The sequence below is a fragment of the Lagopus leucura genome, unplaced genomic scaffold (genome assembly GCF_019238085.1).
Source record: "Lagopus leucura isolate 7727_CA_CO unplaced genomic scaffold, USGS_WTPT01 Super-Scaffold_73, whole genome shotgun sequence".
NCBI classification, from domain to species: Eukaryota; Metazoa; Chordata; class Aves; order Galliformes; family Phasianidae; genus Lagopus; species Lagopus leucura.
The window spans coordinates 24738078-24758713 of NW_024962252.1; the positions used below are offsets into that span (position 1 = coordinate 24738078).

General features: G+C 36.7%; 1 protein-coding gene across 1 annotated transcript in view; it reads right to left on the bottom strand.

Moving 5' to 3' along the window:
- The window catches only part of LOC122183081 (pleckstrin homology domain interacting protein), a 107124-nt gene that overhangs the window by 57625 nt on the left and 28863 nt on the right, over positions 1-20636 (bottom strand). Inside the window, 6 exon segments of the mRNA XM_042876841.1 lie at positions 8999-9133; positions 10011-10164; positions 12593-12691; positions 13663-13703; positions 13800-13900; positions 14705-14775. Coding sequence (XP_042732775.1) covers positions 8999-9133; positions 10011-10164; positions 12593-12691; positions 13663-13703; positions 13800-13900; positions 14705-14775 — 601 coding nt within the window.

Consider the following 20636-nt stretch of genomic DNA (forward strand, 5'->3'; position numbering starts at 1 on the left):
AACACTGACACAGTAAATTCTAGAAAAAAAGTAAGGATTAAGTTGTAATTAAATATTTAAATCATCACTGGGGGATGGGGAGAGGGAGTCTGGTGAAATTCACAAAAACTGGACATCTCCATTATGAAATATATTACTACAATCACCTCCACGCCAGTTCCCAATTTTCCCTCACCTTTTTTTTTTTTTTTTTTTTTTTTTTTTTTTTTTTTAATAAAAACTAAGATGTGTAAGGAGAAAAAAGACACAAACTGGGGAAAGGGAAAAAGTATCCCTCAGTCCAGTAGTGCGGCAGGCTCTCCAGTTACTCTAAGGAGGGTTACAATTACACCCTCAACAGTTTCCACTGCGTGAAACAGTAACATTCTTATGGGATGCTTGATCAAGTTTTGTGCATAACTCTTTTAAGTCACTGTTCACAGCTTCACATAGATTCACAATACATCCAGGCATCAAAGCTAAGCGAGAGTTTCTACTAAAATCTTCCAGATGATACGGTATATGTTGCAAGGTTGGGAAAATGTAAAAGCTTGAAAGAAAGGCCTTGCAATATGCTTACCATCTATCTTACAAATCTTACACTTGGAAAGAAATGCACTGAATCAGGAATATCAGACAAGTTTACATTAATTACGTATCAGCTAGCTGTAGATACGAAAACAAAACCTCAGACATTAACTTCAGCAATCATATCCTTGTTTTGCAATGTCCATATGATTTTGAATTTTTGTATCTAAAACATAAAGCATTTATTTGCATTAACAGGTCTGCACATATTAAATAATTGCTGGCTGTAAAAAGGAATCTATTCACAACAGCAACAGTAAAGCAAAACCATTAAGAATGTATCATCTGCTTGAAGCTGTCCCACTGAGTGACAGTACATATTTGCAATTTCAAGAACAAGCATGTAACACAACTATTTGATAGCTGCATTATATAACAATTAAATACAACTACTGCTTTAATATCATCATTACATTTGCAAATTTTTTGTCTGCATTTCTAGAAGTACAACCTGTTACATTATGATATCATCTGATACTGCAGCAGCACATTAAGAGCTATTCTATTGTCATCTTCACATAACCAGGAGAGAGTGGCTTTACAAAGTATGTAACACCTGCTTGCTGATTCTACTTGCCCAAGTGCTTTTAAAGACAATCAAATGAAATAAAACAATTTCAGAGATCATCTTCAAAACACAAAATCTGGCTTTTAGTTTCTTCAGCCCAAGGCTTCTCAAGAAACAAGCAACCTTAGAAAGAAAACAAAGGACTGAAGAGATACATTTTTTCATAGAGTTGGATCTAAATTTTAAGACTAGTCAGAAAACCAAGGGACTTAGAATTAAGTTTGTCAATATCCAGAAACAAATCTTACTACTGTAATCATGTAACAGTGTTACCTACCTACTGCATAAGAAGTTAGAACACAGTCTAACAGAAGCTATTGCAGCAAAGTAATAAGTATATCAGGTACCAATGAACAGCTGTGTGTCCTCAGACAACCTTTCTGAAACGTTTCTACCTAAGTTTTGCACTGCTCTTAAAAAACTTAATAATGCTTTGATTCTCTAAGTGTAAAAAGCAGATGCTAGATTCTCATCTTCTCAATTGCAGACACAGATCTACTGAAGCAAAGCATTTTTCTTCAGATAATCAATGCAGCACATAATTTCAAAAATGCATCTAGACTTCTATTTCTATTACCTCTTAGCTTCATGAATACTTGACATGAATGTAAAGACATTTTTAAAAAACAATTTTAATTGATAATTACATTGAAAGTAACAATATATATTTCTTCATCAAAAAAAAATGAAGCTGAATATGACATTACATTGAAATTGAGGTTTCAACTAGACAAGCCAGTCCAAGCTTCTGTCAACTTGGTAAGACAGTGCACAACACTAAACACTTTACAAAAGGAGTCATAACCCAAAGAATTCAATAGTTATAAGGTTCACCATTTCATTCATGTTTTTATACTAGTTCAAAATAATAAGCCTTCAGGTTTGTGGTTCCATCCACCCTCCCATCCCAGAAGTGTGTTTACCAACTTCTGCAATACCTTTCTAATCCCAACCAAGCACATAAGCACAACATCCAAGATAAGCACGAGGAGCTTCAGAGCTGCTGTTTCCCACCAACGCACTCAGGAAGGCAAATTATATTTAAGTTCTGATGCAGCAACAGAATGCAAAGTCAGAATGACGCATAGTGCTCAAAAGGTCTATAAATATTTATTTCATGTTACAGCAGGATGCCCTTTAACCTCTAAACTCCAAGGATGAAAGTTTCATCCCCAGTTATTTTTAAATACTTTTAAAAAAAAATAAATAAAAGTGTTATATTTATGCAGATAAATTTGAACTTCAGTCTAAGATCTCAAGTAATTTGCTTCTGAGCTGACAATTTTGTATAGATAGGATGAAAATCACATATTACTAACATTAAAACTGCAACTGCAAAAAGCTTAAACTTGTTAGCTAATGAACACTTTTCAATTCAGGTCAACACTGTACTCATTTTAATGCATTGTTTTCCATACAGACAGAAGAAACTACATGCTTCACACTAGCCTAATCTTTGAATAAGCTATTTAACATTCTGCAAAATTAACATGAAAGACTAAGACCTTGCTTTGCTTTTTAAAAAGTTCATATTTAAGGTTTAAGCTTCATCATCTGTTGCTAATTGGTAAGCATGCTGAACACAAGCAAGTGACAAGAAATCCTAGTTCTAGATACAATTGCAATTTACATAAAGTAAGTAACATTTTGGATGAAAGTTTGGGAGAGCTCGCCATGAGCTTCCCACAGCAAAGCACCTGGAATGAGAGAGAACAGCTAGGATCTTTGTACAAAGATTTAAATGAAAATAAGCACAAGCTGAAAATGCCACTTCTGCCCCCCACCTCCACAAACACAAGTTTTCATGTGTTCTGCAGAATGCCTCATTCTACTTTATAGCAGCTACAGCTATCAAAGATAATGCTGTCATTGTAGGTCTCAATGAAAAAGCAGGTCTTACGCTTTGGACTGGTGTTTTTCAGAGACAGCAAAGAACTGTTATAGAATATCCTATTACTTTGTCCAATACTGATGCAACAGGGAGGTCAGCATTCCCCCAGGGCTTTGCAATTCTGAAGGTTTTTTCTGCTGGTTTCCATAAAGCAGGACAGAGGGTAGAAGAATGACTAACACCCACTCGAGCAGTAACAGTTAGGGCACTGTAAGAAATCATCCATTATTCTTCAAGTATCAATCTGGTTTCCAGGGGAAGCAACATGCAGTCAGAGAGAACAATCACATTTCATGGAGAGATTAAAGTTTTTCTTTTGCAGTGTAACTGAGGCTGAGGATACAGGAGAGGGAGAGGATTTCTTTTTCTCCCTCTAAAAAGAATCAAAGTTGCTTCTAATCATTAGTTTACAGTTAGTGCATTTCTGAAGTACACTCATGTAATTCTTTGGAATCAGCAAACCCACAACAGCTGAAGACACACAGTGTGACCTTTAAGCATCATAAGCTAAGGTGGTTCAGCTTGTCAGCAAGTTGGAAAAAAGCACAAAGGCAGGAAGATTTTGAAGTATTCAGATTTGTCAATTTAATACAAGACTGTAAAAACATTCTTTCAGTATCAGTATTTCAAAGCATTCTTCAGAATATGAAGGCCACCTCTGAACTCAATTCAAAGTAGTTTCCAGAAATACCATTTACCCAGAATGTCCCAAAAAGCACAACAGTGCTCAGAGGTCTTAAAGCTAAGGTAGAAACAGGAATTGAACCAAATGAATTCTTCACAAGCGTTAGGAGTAGAACTTTATGATTACAAGCAAATGTCTGAAACTAACAAGTTCAAGCACATAGGAGCTCCTGAGACATTTGCATAACATGAGATGTAAAGAAGCCTACTAATGGCTGTACAGAGCCTAACTTCTCCAAGATTCAACTCGCAAGGAGTCAATCCAGGAAGTCCGAAGAACAATATCTCATCACGTAAGATGTTGGTTGGTCTTGCTTGGTGTTTTTGGAGTGGGTTGTTGTAGTTTTTGGTTTTTAATATATCAGGAGAACCTTTTTGTTTTTTAAATATAGGTATTAGTACTCCTACTTTCCTGCTTATTAATTTCTACTTTACACAAAGCAGTTTTTCTTTATTTTAAGCATAAAGCTTTTATTTTAAATATAAAGTCAGAAAGACTCTGTTAACCAATATAAAAAGCTTACAATAATTGCAATGCCTACTTACAATATTTAATTGAGTATCTGATTCAAGCAATTATATTTGAAGCTAACAGTGCAAAAATAAAAATAAAAAGTTCTACAGTTAACAAAGATTGGGAAAATTCCCACCCATCCCTAGTCCTTCATTCTTGCTACTGTATTACAGTTATCATATTCTCAGCTGCATACTTGCAAGTAATGGCAGTCACCATATGTTCCTGCAACTGTTAGGCTATGCTGCAAACCAAATTATTAACCAAACACAAAAACAAAAAATAACCCCACACAACAAAGTGAAAGGCCTTTTAGTACATATCCTGAAATAGTCTAGGGAAGATTTTTTTCCTTTAAACATACTTCTCCTGGGCAGCCCATTCGTGACACAAGTAGTATTTGCCTTTCTGCAGGAGAAACCTACTCATTAAAGCTCCAGACAGAAGGAAAGCTTGCTGCAAGCAGTCTGAGCCAGCAGACCTCAGCCCTGTCAGTTATTGCAGAAGGGAAGTCACAGAAATCAAAGAAAAAAAATCGAGGGCATGACTCCAATACCACAAAGATATTTGGAATCAAACTCAAACACTTTATGTGTGATTATAATACCAACAAAAAACAATCCAAACCAACCAAGACTTTTGCCTCTTCCCAATGTTATTAAGTACCTCCTTTTTGATCTGGAAGACTCTCAAGTTCCTGTAGTTTTCTGTCCCATCAAACATTCTTAGAACTGAGAAACTTTTGTTAAGGCCTATGGGAACTTTAAGTATTAGGCCAAGTTACAGCACACACCATTCAAGTGATAATACTGGAACCAAATACTAATAAACCAAAACTCTTAAGTCGAATAAAAAGTAACTCAGTGAGGAAGGACATCCGAAAGAAAATGGGCACTATGACAATTGAGTGGTGAACACATTTTATTATTATTTTTTAAATGGCCTAATAGAGCACTAATCTTGCAAATTCAAGCTTTTACAAAGCTTGGAGCCAAAGGTTTCAATTTACCTAGAACAGATGTACCCAAACCAACATACTTCAGATTCAAGATTCACACCTCTCTGTAGCAGCACAACTTCAAGAGTATGTTGGGGAAAAAGTCCATTCTAGAAATTCACAGATGAGACAACCTCCTGAGTAAGTAATAGGCATTGAATTGAACACCTTGCCATCCAAGAAGTAAACAGAAATTAAGTGCTCTGTTTCCTAGCTGAATACTTAACTAATAGGCAGTAACAAAGAGCTGAATACAACTCCTAGCCATGTCTTAATTCCTGTTTTTGAGAATCTGCCTTACCACACAAGGGACTCAAATGCCACACTGCAGACTGGAATAAGAATTGGCAATTCAAATGCATCTCTATGCCCCCCATCACCAACTAGCTCTGACAAGACAGCTTACCATTCAGCATTTTTTTTTGCCCGTGTCCACTAAGACATTTAAATCTAACATACTGTTCAGTACGTTGAAGATGTTCTGGGTGATTGCATTCCACTTTGGAGATTAACAACCACACTCTCCAAGAGTTCAGGTGCCAAGACTGTCAAGTCATTCAGTGAACCTGGGTAATGAGCCACAGTTTCAACATTTACTAGGTTTGTGCTGTCCTTCGGTAGCAAAAACACTGTTTTTCTGAAACATATAAGCTCTAAAACTAAGCAGTAGCAATCACTTAAGGTTTATTACCCTGGGTTTCTTTGCAAGTCTTCTAAATGCTCATCTATACAAGCAAGTTACAACCCATGAAATTACCCTAGTATTCCATCACCAAAACCACAAACTCAGTTCATTCCTTGAAAAAAGGAATGACAAAAATACACAACACATTTTACAATAGCAGCTGTATTAAATTAAGAATGGCAAATGTATTACACAGGCTACAAACAACAATAAATGGTTGTATTTGCATGTGCAAATACACTCCAATATTTATTTGCTGAATCTCAAAATTGTTTAAAAGAGCTTTAGACATCTCAGTTTTGACATTCCTATGGCAAATTTCACTATCTGGGGTAGGATAGGGAATAAATTTCTTGAGTCTAGCCAACCAAAGTCTTTAAGCTAAGTCAGTAGTGTATGATCATGAACTAAAACATCAAGCTGTGCAATTAATACCTATACAAAAATCTATCATCGCAGTGGAGAGTACAAATGAAAACATGGAATATATAAATTATATACATACTTACAGAGAGTAAGCCCATATGTGTAGATAGTCACCTATGGGATCAAGCTCTATCATTAATTAAAAAAGACTAAAATCTGGCACAAACCAAGGGTGTTTCAAATTCAGTTGTGATTGTGCTAACTAACTTAATAGCAAATTCAAAGTTAATTAAAAAAAAAACCAACAAACTCAAAGAGAATGTTCTGCATGACACTCAGTTTCCAAGTGACATCTGTCTGCAACAAGTAGAGGAATCAAAGTTTTTGAGCCTTGATATAAGTTCAACACAGAACAAAAAAAATTATCTGGCTGCTAGGGATTTGCAATTTCACATTCACTAACTGGATAAAAGGAATTAAGTTTCAAACTGACTCAAGCTTTGATTTTTGATGCTGAGAATGAAAGAATTCAGATTGGGGAGAGCTTAATAAATACCCAGTTCCACTTTAGGGATTTGACATGTTTTAGATATAACAAGCATTCCACCTAGGAAGGGAATACATGAATGGACTGATTATCACTAATAATCACCTAAGATTTTTCTAATTCAACCAATGTCCCCAAGGTCTGCAATTTTTACGGGGATTTTTGCCATGAAAAAGACAGGCAGCATTAGTTATATTACTACTGACAGTTTTGCAAGGCAATGATGTGAGGTTCTTGAATGGCAAAGTAGATACCTCATGTATTCAAATTTCAGGTTCGGTTCTTTTAATTTATATTCCCCATCTGATTCAAGATAACCCAATCTGTAAAAGCGTTCCCATCCCCTTCTGTTTTCCAGAAGTATGAGATGACAAAGTGAACAAGCCCATGAATGTTACAGCAGTTATCAGAATAATTTAATAGTGGCTAATATAATGATGTTCCCAGTTGACACATTGGTTAGGAAACCGGGAAAAGACTGGCAGCTCTGCTCATTTGTGCAGTACCTTAGTAAACCAAAACATTTAACAGTTGCAGCTCTGTAACAGTAATCCAATTTCACACTGTAGGAGCACCTTTCCCCTGTAATCTAAAAAACATTCCAATTACCACTCTTGTCTTTTGAAGTATCAGACAGAGAACACAGGTGAAACATACAGACACTGTAGAGATACCTCTCACTGTAGAGGATACCTGCCTCACACATCTTTGAGTGAAACTGAATGCCAGATTTACAATTTCCCTCACCTCACTCAACAGGCAGACATTACCACATTTATTTCCAACACAAAGCATGTATTATCAGCTGCTAAGAGCTTCTGATTATCTATACATTTCTTTACAACTCTGAAGATTTTCAAATGAGATTTTCAATCTTTTTCAGTGTTTGTGCCTCTTCTCACCCTTGATTCATACATTTCAGTTTTTTCAAAGGGTTGCCCAAAGTCCCAGGCATCTATAATTTAGATTCTGACAGCTCCTGAATGGACTTGTCTTACACGCAGCAAATGAACTCAGCCTGCACTAAACTTAAAAATGCATGAGAACCATCATCCATCTGCTATAAGTAGTAGTGGAAAGGTATCCTAACAATGCAGTGAGGACATGCAACTCTGGTAAGACTGAACAGCAGTGAGGAACAAAGGTACGTACTCATAGCTCCAATTGACTGGGTTCCCTCTTAAATTCAGTTACAGAAATCCATGTGAAAAGAACAATACGTAAGTTATTGCTGTAGGAGTCTAGGTTCTCCCACAGATTACAGTAGAATTTCTTCTCTGTGAACTGTTCTCTACACTGAACATGTCAAAACTTTCTCTGGGTTCAGAGTCCATTTCCAAATGTCTGATTTTTGTTCTTTTGTTTGGTTGGCTGGTTTATCTTTTTCTCTTTTCTTTTTTTTTTTTTTTTTTTAAATAACCAGTGTATCTATGCCAGATCTCTTCTTCAGATGATCCTTATGCTGGTTTCTAAAACTGTCATTCCACTACAGCTGAAAGCTGGATGAAGCTTATTCTACAACATTCTACAAATTTTCTCAACTAGTAGGCAAGGTCTGGATTGCATAACACTATACCTTTTTGAAGAATATGACACATAAAGACCTACTTAATACCAAGAAGCAGAAAGAAATACCTGTTACATCCATCTTCCAGAAGAACTAGCATAATGCAGAACAGATCATAATTGAAACCTGCATGTGGAGGAGCTCTACACAGAAAGGCTGATTGTATTCAATCAGAGCTGAGGCAGCATACAACATTGTATGAGATCAGGTGACTCCTGAAGAGTTTTAGCCAGATTAAGAATTAGGAACACAAAAAAATAAACATGGTTTTATCTTGGTTTCCCAGGAAGGAGATAGAGTACTACAGGAGGGCTTCTGTCACCCTGTCTCTTATATGTGTCTCAGACAATGTAAACTAGCATTCCAATTTCTCGTGGATGAAGCACGTTGAAAAATGACACTACGGAATACAGCCAGAAGACTTCTCAGATTTTACAAATTCAGTATTTGTCCCACTACACCAATCAGAAATTTCTCTCAACTTTCCTGGATGCAGGACCTTGGCCTATATATTACAAATGCATGCTTCAAGATGGCCTACACAAAAATGTATTAAAAGCAAAAAGTTTAGAAAGGCTGCATTGGCATATCTGCATAAAGCATTATAATTACCATGTTGAAGTAAGACCGGATTTTGACCCCTCTTGCCAAATCCCAAACTATGACATTCCCGTCATGTCCAGCAGAGAAGAGAACTCTTGGATCAAATGGATGAGGTTCAAGTACAAACACTTCATCTTCATGGCCCTGAAATTAAAGACATAGCAAGATGAACTAGTGGATTATCTCAAACACCATTCAATATGGTAACACAAACAACTACATCGTTAATCTATGAAAATGTTCAGCATGTAGTAATTACTCTGACTACAGTCTGTTGTTTGTTTTTTGTTGGTTTTTTTTTTGTATGTACATACTATTCTCTTCTCTATGCAGTTGCAATTTCAGATTTTTAATAAGTATGTCAAGTATGACAGCTTCAGAATAAATTTGACCCACAACTTTCATCGTGATTTTAAAAGACCAGAGTTCAAATTTGATATTTTTTGTTTTAATGCTTAGTAGACTTCAATTTGCTTAGGTATGGTTTAATTAGAAATTTAATTTAGAATCAGTCAAGAATCAACTGTAATACTACAGTTAGATAATTACACCTCCAGAGTACCTTGCTTAAAACATTCTCATCTCATAGTTACCTATTTTCTCAACTAAAATAAGTAAAAGCCATCAGCAAAAAACTTTATTTTCTTTAGAAGACTGCTTTTTCGTATTCATGGGATGTTGAGATTGCAGTAACAAATGTCTGTGCTTAATCAGCATAACTCTACTAACTGTACTTCAAATATCTGCCTAACTAAACAAACGTCAAAAGAAACAACTTCTGTCCTTACAAGATAGTATTTTAAGAAAAAAGTAAAAAAATAGTTCCAGACATCTCAACAATAATGGCAATTTGCAACTTTTAAGCTTTATTTTCTACAAACCAGCTGAGATATCTTAACTGCACTTGAATCATGTAAATACATTTGCTAAAGCTGCAGAGAAAAATGAGTGAAGAAGAATTTTGATTACATACACATGAAGTCTGCATTTCAGATTGCTAAATCAAGGTAGAGCACCTTACCATGAGAATATGAATGAGCTGGCCAGTGAAAGAATTCCAAACTTTCAGTGTCATGTTATTGACAGCAGTTATAACAGAATTGTCATGGCGGTCCCACGCCACCATGGTCACTTTCAGTTTTGTAATTTTATCTTCTACACCTTGTAGAGTTTGTCTAAAGCAAAAGAACAAGAAGAGCTTCAAAGCAATTCCAGTCTGCTAAAAAACATTCTGTCCATAACAAATGATTATACACCTGTGTATTACTTCATTATTGAGAATATCAGTGTTAATTCTTCAAGAACATGGCAATATGAGATGCTACCCATTTTTCAATACACACAATCGGAAAAAGAGCTATCAGTTCTTAAACAAAGACTACAGAGTCCTCTCGATATTTTAAAAACTACATTATATATACCAAACTACAGTTTAATTCCATAGCAGTTGTTGAGTTAGCTGAAGAACAAAAATCCAAACTAGTCAATTAGCGAACAGTAATTTAGCCTGGAGAATATCAGTGTTAAGTACTTATAAACACAGAAAGAAGTATTCTCATACTTTCAAATGAGTTAAAATTCTCAGGAAACTTAGAGTATAACATCACCACACTTATAACACTTTACTATCAGCAAGTTGCACTTGCTTGCAAGTTCTTGCATGCTTGCAAGTTCTTGCATGCATTTTCTTTTTTTATCCTTATAAAAATGGAACACTAGCCTCCTGAAATGTAATCCAAATTCAAACAAATAAAGTGGACAAAAAATATAGAATCTTCCAATTGCAAGGGAAGCTCTGAAAGTAATGCCTCCTTTTTTAATAATTTGGTAGATGTCAGTGGTACTGCAGTAGAGATTGAACCTTCCTGCCAATATTCTGTTCCATTTTGTTGCTCCATGACAGATTTGACAGAAGGCAGCTGATGGGCAGTCTGACAGCACAGCACCTGACATGGAAGTGCAGATGAAGCAAAAGTGTGTAATTGACTTCATCCATGCAGAAAACAATTGTACCCACTGGCACTCACTGGCTTTTGTTGAACACTGATGGAGACCAAACAGTGGATGTGAGCACAGTGAGGTGGTGTGTAATGTGTTTCAGCTACTACGATGGGTCACCACCATTGGTGCAGATTTTTAAAAGCACAGCATGCAGGCTCTTGCTCATCGCTGGCAAAAATGCACAGCTAATAGCAGTGAGTATGTTGAAATGAGTGCTTTGTAGCTGAGAATTTGCTTTATCAAAGTGATGTTGTGCTCTTTGTATCAGCTGTAGTTTTCACGGAAATAAATAGGAGGCATTACTTTCAGAGCACCCTACATTGAATTACAACACGTGATCTAATTATAAATAGTGTACAGTTCAAAAGTACAACATGCCACTATAGCTAGATTCCTTTCTAGATACAATGCAGAACACAGGAGTCGTCTTATAGGCTGAATTCTTTCTTTCCTTTCAGTGCACCAACTTCATTACTTCTGATAAAATTGTGCTTATGCAAAAAAAGATCACATCACCAAGTGCAGAATTGCATGTTACTCTCCTAATCAAAAGAGACAAATGAGAATTCAACTACAAGGCTGAAGCAAGCAGTTCAGTTTCTCTAAGAAGTTCTGCATTTTGACCATAATGAAAAAAGAACCCATTGCTATTTTTTCCAGGATCAGTTAAAACCAGTAATTTTTATAGGCTACATTTTGAAGGAAAAATAACTCAGACTTCATTTTCGAGTAGTAACGTACAACAGACTTTCATCCAAAAGTTTTATACTCATGTTTTATTGTGCCTGCCCATAACAAGATACCCTCTGATCCAAACTTTTAAGTAAATTATAAGAGCTCATTTAGCCATCTCTTCCACCCCTCTCTTAGTCTTTCAGATGTCTTTTCATGGAATTACTTTTGAATATATATATATATTCTTATTCAATAAACTCTTTGAAACCACTCAATATGATCAGTTTATGGAAAAGATTTACCCATTAAATCACTGTAAATCTTTCTAATAATCTAATGTTGGAAAATGTTTCCTCCATGCAAAAATAATTATCTTCTACAAAGTCTCCATCTTAAGTCTTTTTAATCACTTAGTCTACCGTACAGAAGTTTTCCATACCTACAAAGCTTTGTGAATTCTCAGATTATTCCAGCCAAGTGAGAACCTATTACATGGCAGGTAACTTATTTGCTCTGGCACATGGTATGAAAGAACTCAAAACCCCTTTTCTGGGCATGTAGATTCCACAATAACTTTTAAATATCACTAGAATGCAAGAAATCTCAGTAAGAGATCTAAATTGGTTTTCTTGGTCCAGAAGCCTATGTAAAAAGCGTGAGTTTAGCCTTCAACGTGTCTTGTGTATCTTCTACTCTCTTAATCTAACCAATGTACTAATGGAGCTATTATCAGGACAAACTAATTTCCACAGTTAAATATGTAGTTAAATATTTGTTTTCATTGGACTTCAAGAGCTAGACAAGCATACTGCACATTTAATCCATAATCATTACAGGGGGCTTTTTTTTTTCCCCCAATATGTCAGCAAACAAAAATCAACAGACTTCAAGTATCTACGGGGTAACAGAATATTTGATATTACTTACCCTGATGGGCGAGTAGCCATATCTAACAAAATGCTTTTCCATTCCCTTCGCTTAAATTGCCAGATTCGTGCTGTTCCATCACGGCTTCCACTCACAAATCTAAGAAAAGGGGAAAAAAGTAAATTAGATAATGAAGACCATTGCACAAAAAGAGGTGGAAGCTAGACAACTCACAACTCAGAAAAGTAAGCTGAAGTATACGGAGTCCAAATATTGTAAGAACGCTGTACTACCAGGTTGAGGTGAAAACACACTTAATGGACCAGTAAATATTTAAAGGCCTGTAAAAGGTGAAATTTTCTTCCCTAATACGAGCCCCTTAGAGACTAATAGCACTTGGATCCATAGTGCACCTTGCAGAGCTACCACACTGCTCTGCCATTGGGACTTAAGAGCCCAGCGAGCACTGTAACACTGTAACTCACCTATCACTGCACGTAAAGCTGCGGAAGTAATTTAAGAGGTGAAAAAACTGAAGTGCGAGAAGAACTGAAAGCTGAGTCTCAATTTAAAACACACAAAATCTATCACAATACTTATTTGAACAACTGCCTCTGAACAGCTGCAAACAAGCTTGAGCTTCTTCCCCACCTTTTCTTCAGCTTTTTTGGGGGTCAGAAGGAAGAGAAAGAGGTGGACAGAGGAACACAACGCAGCTTGCTTTCCAACTGCTTGCTTTGCAATAAAAGTTTATGTTACAGCATCATTTGAATGAAATATCAGAAATTTCACAATAAACTGAGGTATGTTCGTTAGCATTCTTCACATTCAAAATCCAGAATTTCAATGATGCATTTATAAAGGGTAGCTAAACAGAAAGGTATTGAACAAACTGAGAATATATATGCATATTAAGTAAAAAAAAATATATATTTCTACATTCCTTAGTTCGCACAATTCATTGCAATGAAGAGTGGTGTAAAGCTGAAAGATATTATTTAAAACAACTTACAGATGTTTTCTGTGTTGAGGTTCATATAGTAAACTTAGTTTTTTCTAACTGCATCAAGAAGCTGATATTTACAAATTTCCAAGTCAAAAGACTAGCTGTGAATAAATGTTTTGCTTACCTGCTACTACTATTAGAAAACTGAATGCTGTCAACTTTGTCCTATGCAAAAAAAAAAAAAATTATCAAAAGTGATTCCAAACTAAACAAAATCATTATTTAAATCAAATACATATGTAATTTTAATAAAGTATTTACAGTATGAAACTCCAACTCTGATATCTTCTCTGGCTGACCTGATCCAAAGAAATAAACCCTAATGATGTGATCTGTACTCCCAGTAGCCAAAAACATTCCACCTGAGAAAAGAAAACACGGGTAAGTAATAATAACAAAAATGGGCAAGCTAATGATATTGCAGAATTTTCAGATGTGCCTAAGATTAAATATTTGTATTTATTCTCTTAACTGTACAGTTGTATCTCATTTCAGTTTTGTCTATAGCTGACCCTTCAGTAAAACCAAAAAAGGTTGGAAACTCAGAAGTTAAACTTGTGTTTAATTACCTCACATTTGTCGTCACATAAATAGGCATCTGGAGACATATTCAAAAGATTAGCTAACTACAGTGATTTGTTTGTGACTTGGCTCTCACTGGCCTCAGTCTTAGAGTAAATAGAATGGAAAAAGAACTCCAGTAATTCTGAAAATATTTCTCTGCCATTTTATTATTTTATCTCATTGTTTACACTGCATTCTTCACCAATTGCCAGTTTCGGGAATCAATGAAGTTCAGAGCATAAGAACCTGTTAATCAATGTTTTCTTAGTAAAACCCCTATATATTCAATTTTAGGTGAAGTTAACTTTCAGAATTGCTCTGAGGAAGAAGATTTTACCACTTTTTAAAGAACTGTGGCCAAGAAGCTTCTTTTCAACATGTTATGCTCAACTGTTGTCCAGAACTTCTACATTACCAGAATAATAATGCACAGATTCAGAACATTATTAATATTTAACATTTCTTTCAGTAACCATTTTAACTCAATCTCATCTTACTAACAAGAAATATGCTACAGTAACTGCATTGGACTTTACTTTATTCTCCAAATGGTTTCTTAAACTGAGACAAAGATTAAATAAATCAACAAATCAGTCTTTTACCAGCACTAAAAGAAGAGCAGATCATTTGGACTCCGGGCCGAGGGCGTTCCGTAAACTTTGTTGGCCTCGGACTACAATAAAAGAAACAGTGAAATAATTTCCTACTATGAAGTAATTTTTTTCCTAAACAGAAAAGCCAGAATCTTAGAAATAAAGCACAGAGAGACAAAATTAAATATGATAGAACAGATGGCTGCCCATCTATAAACCATTTGCTGTGACTATGCTTCATGATCTGATCTTCAGGAAACTAAGACACACATATGGACCAAGCAATTGCATGTATCACTCAGAACTGTGCCACAACTTAAATCCCATATCTCTCTCCCCTCAAATATTGACATAGAAAACATTTTCCATTAAGTCACCTGTAAAGTGGAAGAGAAGACATCAGAGCCAGTTACCCAAGGTTCAGTTTTAAACCACTGAGTTTATCAGAGCTCTGGTTTTCTCCTGCTATATGTGGCTGTTTTTACTAAAAGAAAGAAATAAAGTCTGGCACTCTTTGTAGGCAAATACATACACAAGAAAACGCAAATAAAAATTTCATGTTTTTTACAGTGTTAGAAGATAAGAGTTTCATCAGAAAGCACGTCTTATTTGCAGGTAGCACTAGTTCCAGATAACCCCCACAGAGTGTTACAATAATGCCTGGAAGCATTTAAGAAATTTTACTTCCTGCACTGTGCTTCCTCTCTCAGGTATTTCAATAGCTGATGTGCAAGCAGAACTAAAGAATCAGTGACTTGGCACTTTAAGAACGCATGTATAAAAACAAAACTAAATCAGGTCCTTCAATCACTTCAGTTCTGCTCACATACTGCAGCAACCCCAGATCAGTAGGTGGTCTTGCACAGCATACCATCTGCAAACTTCGGTCCTTAAAGAATAAACTTGCTCGAGAACAGCAGCATTACACCCACAAGTGTCATCACTAAAGATCTGTTTAACATAAAAGAATGCATATTCATGATTTATCTAAAATTTTCTCTTTTTAAATCAAAATGTTTTTTTTTCCTCAGCTGAAGGCAGATGCATAAGAGACCTTTCTCCACCTATCAGCTATCGCTATCTCAAAGAAAGTAGTAAGCATTAAACCCTGATAGAGTTTATATATAAACTAAAGTATTAAACATGCTGTGAACAGCAGTTAAGAAATTTTTCTCTAACTGTCCATTCAGTACAGGTTGTTTCTGAACCTTCCTTCAGGAGCTAAGATTACTCTTAACATCTCCCTGCCAAAAGTCTTTACAAGACACATTAAACAAGACAGATCTATCACACAAAACAGTTCAAATCCTTCTTAAGTGAGATACTAATTTAAAATGAACTATCAGATGATTCAATATGCAGCTTACATAACATGGAGCAAGTGTAAATAGAAAAATAGGCTGCTGTTCTCTTCCACTGTGGTTTGTGGACTCTGCCTTTGGAGTTAGGACAGCTGCAAAACAGAGCAAGTATGCACTTACGTTCTAGTTCAGATAATCAAATTCTCCAGCTTACATCTCTCTAATGTGTGCTATTTTAGGCATTAGGAAACAAGATTATGGCATTCTTTCACACTACAGCAGACCGCAATCTATATGACAAACTGGAGAATCAGTAACTTGGGGAAGTAAGGGAGGTGGACGAAAGGATAACATCTGGAAAGTTAATTGTTATGTTTTAACAAGCCTTCTCACTCAAATTATACAAGCAGTTGAAAGACACTAAGATACCTTCAACACTTCACAGGTCCAGGAAAGCCCTGGTAAGCCATTTTCCTCCCAAAATGAAAGGCTTCCATCAAAACACAACTTAAACTAAGAGCAGCAGTCAAAAAAGCAATTTCACACAGAATGGCCCAGGTTGGAAGGGACCTCAAGGATCACAAATCTCCAACCCCCCTGCCACAGGCAGGGCCACCAACCTCCCCATTTAACTGTAGACCAGGCTGCCCAGGGCTCCATCCAATCTAGCCTTGAACACCTCTAGGGACAGGGCATTTACAATCTCTCTGGGCAGTATGTTCCAGCACTTCACCACTCATAGTAAAGGACTTAACTTGCACTATTTGCTTCAACCAAGGACAACAATCCCCCATACAAACAGCTCACAATTCATCTTCAATGCACGCTCCTAGTGCAAGAACGGTTATACAACCAAGTCATGCAGTCTAACCTCATTCTGGGCAAAAAGCAGCTTAAGCAAGATTTCTCAAAAAAGAAAAAAACAAACCAAAAAAAAAAAAAAAAAAACCCCCCCTCCAAATTGAGTACTCTTGGTTTACAAACCACCAGTGAACAAGGTCCAGCATATGTGCATTTTAGTGTATAATCAGTTCCCTTAATGAGCTGCTTTCTGCACAAAAATGCAAATTCCAAGTATGCTACCACCCTGAAGACAGTTGAAATACTAACGTTTGCTTGTCCAAAATAGGAATTACGGAATCATAGGATAGCCTGTGTTGAAAAGAACCATAATGATCATTGAGTTTCAACCCCCCTGCTGTGTGCAGGGTCACCAACCACCAGACCAGGCTGCCCAGAGCTACATCCAGCCTGGCCTTGAATGCCTCCAGGGGCATCCTGCCATCCAGGATAGGGCATCCACAACCTCCTTGCACTGGAACAGGTTGTCCATCACCGCCCTCTGTGTGAAAAACTTCCTCCTAATATCTAACCTAAAACTCCCCTGTCTCAGTTTAAAACCATTCCCCCTTGTCCTAGCACTATCTACCCTTGCAAACAGATGTACCCCCTCCTGTTTATATTCTCCTTTCAAATACTGGAAGGCTACGAGGTCTCCCCCAAGGCCTTCACTTCTCCAAGCTAAAGAAGCCCAGTTCCCTCAACCTTTCTTCATAGGAGAGGTGTCAAAATAATCAGCATGTTTTGCTGATTTTTTTTAATTTTTTATTTATTTATTTATTTATTTTAAATAGAGCAGACAGAAAGCAGTACAGTGAGTTCCTCTATCCAAATCTGTGAGACAGTTCTGCTGCTCGGTGCACTTGGTCTGCCAATAACAGACTAACACTGGAAACTCATGATCCAAATAGGTGGCATAAGAATAACGAGAAAACACAGCATCTTCCTTGAAGCACTTACACAAATATTTTGCAGTGCAAGCTACTTAACTTTTGTGCACTGATAACAATTCTATCTCATACCTGAGGCAATTATCCATCAAGTTTTGATCATCTATGATTGATTTTCTCTTCTCCCCACTGTCACTTGAAAAAGGATGCAATTCTTGTTTCTTCTACTCTGACCCAGAATAGTAACAGAGACTAAATGTGGGGGAAGTTGTTGATCACTTTATTTCTTATTTATTTCCCTTTGAACTACTTTCACTGACCTCTTCATCTACAGAAACAATTATCTGACCCACTTCTCTATTTAGAAACAAAAATAACATGACTGGAATGTTACTGGAATGCCTCCGGGCATACTCTTTAACTGCCTGATTAGAAAGCTCTTCACTGAAAGAACAGGAGCACACAGGTGGCTTCATGCAAGTGAACATCATGAACCCACACCAGTCACAGAATCATATGAACAGTTAATCATTCTCTTTTGAGCAACACTGAGAATTCTGTGGCCTGCCATTCATCCTATGGCACAAATATCTACTGTAAAGAATCTTCCTGCAGTTTATGAAAATAGAGCTGTTGCCAGAAATCTCCTGTTCAGGCTATGTGTGAACAAAATATTCAACATACCTCAATGAAGTTATCCAAACAAGGGGATACCAACATAGGATGCCTCTAATTTCAGAGATACAATTAATATAGCAACAGAGCTACTGGCAAATAGATTGCAGAAATCCTTACGTTTAGAAGAGTTAAAGAAATAAACATTTGCAATAAAAAAAATAAAAATAGAAGAACCAGGATAAGGCCTATAAGAAAAAAAAAAAAATACAAACCAACAACAACAAACATACAAAAAATGCTTCATAATGGGCCTCAGGAATAAGATTCCTCTTTCCTTCGACACTGTTTTTACTGCTACTACTTATTTTCCCCAGCACATCACTGAATGGATATGGAAGGAATATGCCATGTTTCCACAGTTCTGGAAGTAGATCTAGATCTAAAGGCGTAAGGAAGAACAATCAAAGAATCCTAGAGGTTAGAAGTGACCCCTGGTCAGACATCTAGTCCAACCCTCCAGCTAAAGCAGGTTCCCTACAGTAGGATGCACAGGAAAGCATCCAGGTGAGTTTTGAATATCTCCAGAGAAAGAGACCCCACAGCCTCTCTAGGATGCTTGTTCCAGTGCTTGGTAACTTTTCAAAGGGACAATTGCCTCATCCAAAACTACAACAATCCTTACCTATTACTGAGGCTGAGTGTCCATGAACAAGGTATCCTGGTGAAAAACTACACTGGATTCCCAGTTTCACAATATGATTAACATGATTTACAATGATCACACTTAGAAAAGTTTATAGTTTAGAAAATTAAGTAGAACCTCCTGTAGGAAAGGTTAAGAAGAGAGACATGGAGACTTTTCTGAGTGTGCAACTATTTCAGTATGCTACATAACATACAACTATGTTCCAGTCCTAAAAGACACAAACATTTCCTATTTAGATTTAGTATATGCTCTAGTTTTCATGAAAAAGCATGAAGTACTTCAAATGCATAACCATACTAAATTGGAACAAATACCTACAAATAGTTTCCTACTTCCAGCTGTAGCCGAAACTGGGTGTAAGAACAAAAAAAGTACACAGTGATAACTTTCAGTTTCTTCTTTTATGCTTTCAACATGTATAATAATCTGTGACAGGGAGTTCCATAACTTAGCTGCATGTTAAAAGCCATCTCCTTCTGACTGTAAATTAGCTAGTTTCAGTTAATACCCTCCAGCACAAGAAGATTCCACAGCCAATTACTATACAACCTCTTCAGGACACTAGCAAATGTACAGGTCTTATTCATTTCATGCACTCACTTTCCAGACTGAAAACACATACGTAGGTTGCTCCAAAAGTAATGCCTCCTATTTATTTCTATGGAAACCCAACAGCTACAAATGGCAAAATTACTCTACTTGATAGAGCACATTCTCAGCTACAAAAACAAATAAATTAATATGATTAAAAAAAAAAAGGAAAATCAACACAATCAGCACCGTTAGTTGCACATTTTTGCCAGTGACAAACAAGAGCTTGCATGCTACACTTGCAAAAACCTGCAACAGTAGAAGTTATTGACTGTTTCACAGCGGCTATAATGGTCTCACTGCTAGCAAAATGTTGCACAACTAATCTGTCCCTCCTTGGCCCAAGTAGACAGAAGACTGGAGGCATCAAATCCAGACTATAACGTTTGAGTGGTAGGACAGTCTCCAAGCAAGACCAGCAATGTGCTCTACAGTACTCAAACTGGTATGGGACTCAACATTATCATGCTCCAAAAGAAAAGTTGTTGTCTTTGGCTTGATGCTTGAAGTTCAAACCTTGAGCACAATCACTGTCACAACATAGCAGTCAGAATTGATGGTTTGTCCAGATTCCAGAAAATCAGGGTGGGTCACCTCTTTCCTATCCCAAAAGACAGGGCACATCACTTTACCAATTGAGGGCTACATCTTCAGTGCTGAAAATTCACACGTCCCCACTCCACGGATTACACATTTTATCTTCAGCTTCATAGTGGTAACATACATCTTGTCACTGTTAATGAAGCAATCCGAGAAACTGTCACCTTCGGCCTTGTATTGGTTCAATAGATCCTAACGAATTTGAGTATGGTGCACTGAATGGATCCACCTAGTGCACACTTTGTGATACTCCAATGTTGCCACCGTTGTTTCCTACGCATTCAAGCTAATATTAATCTCCAAAGTTCCCTGTCTGTAATCCACCAATTAGCACGGATGAGCTGATTGAGATGCTCTTCACTGAGTGGTGTCACAGCTGTACATGACCTTTCAGA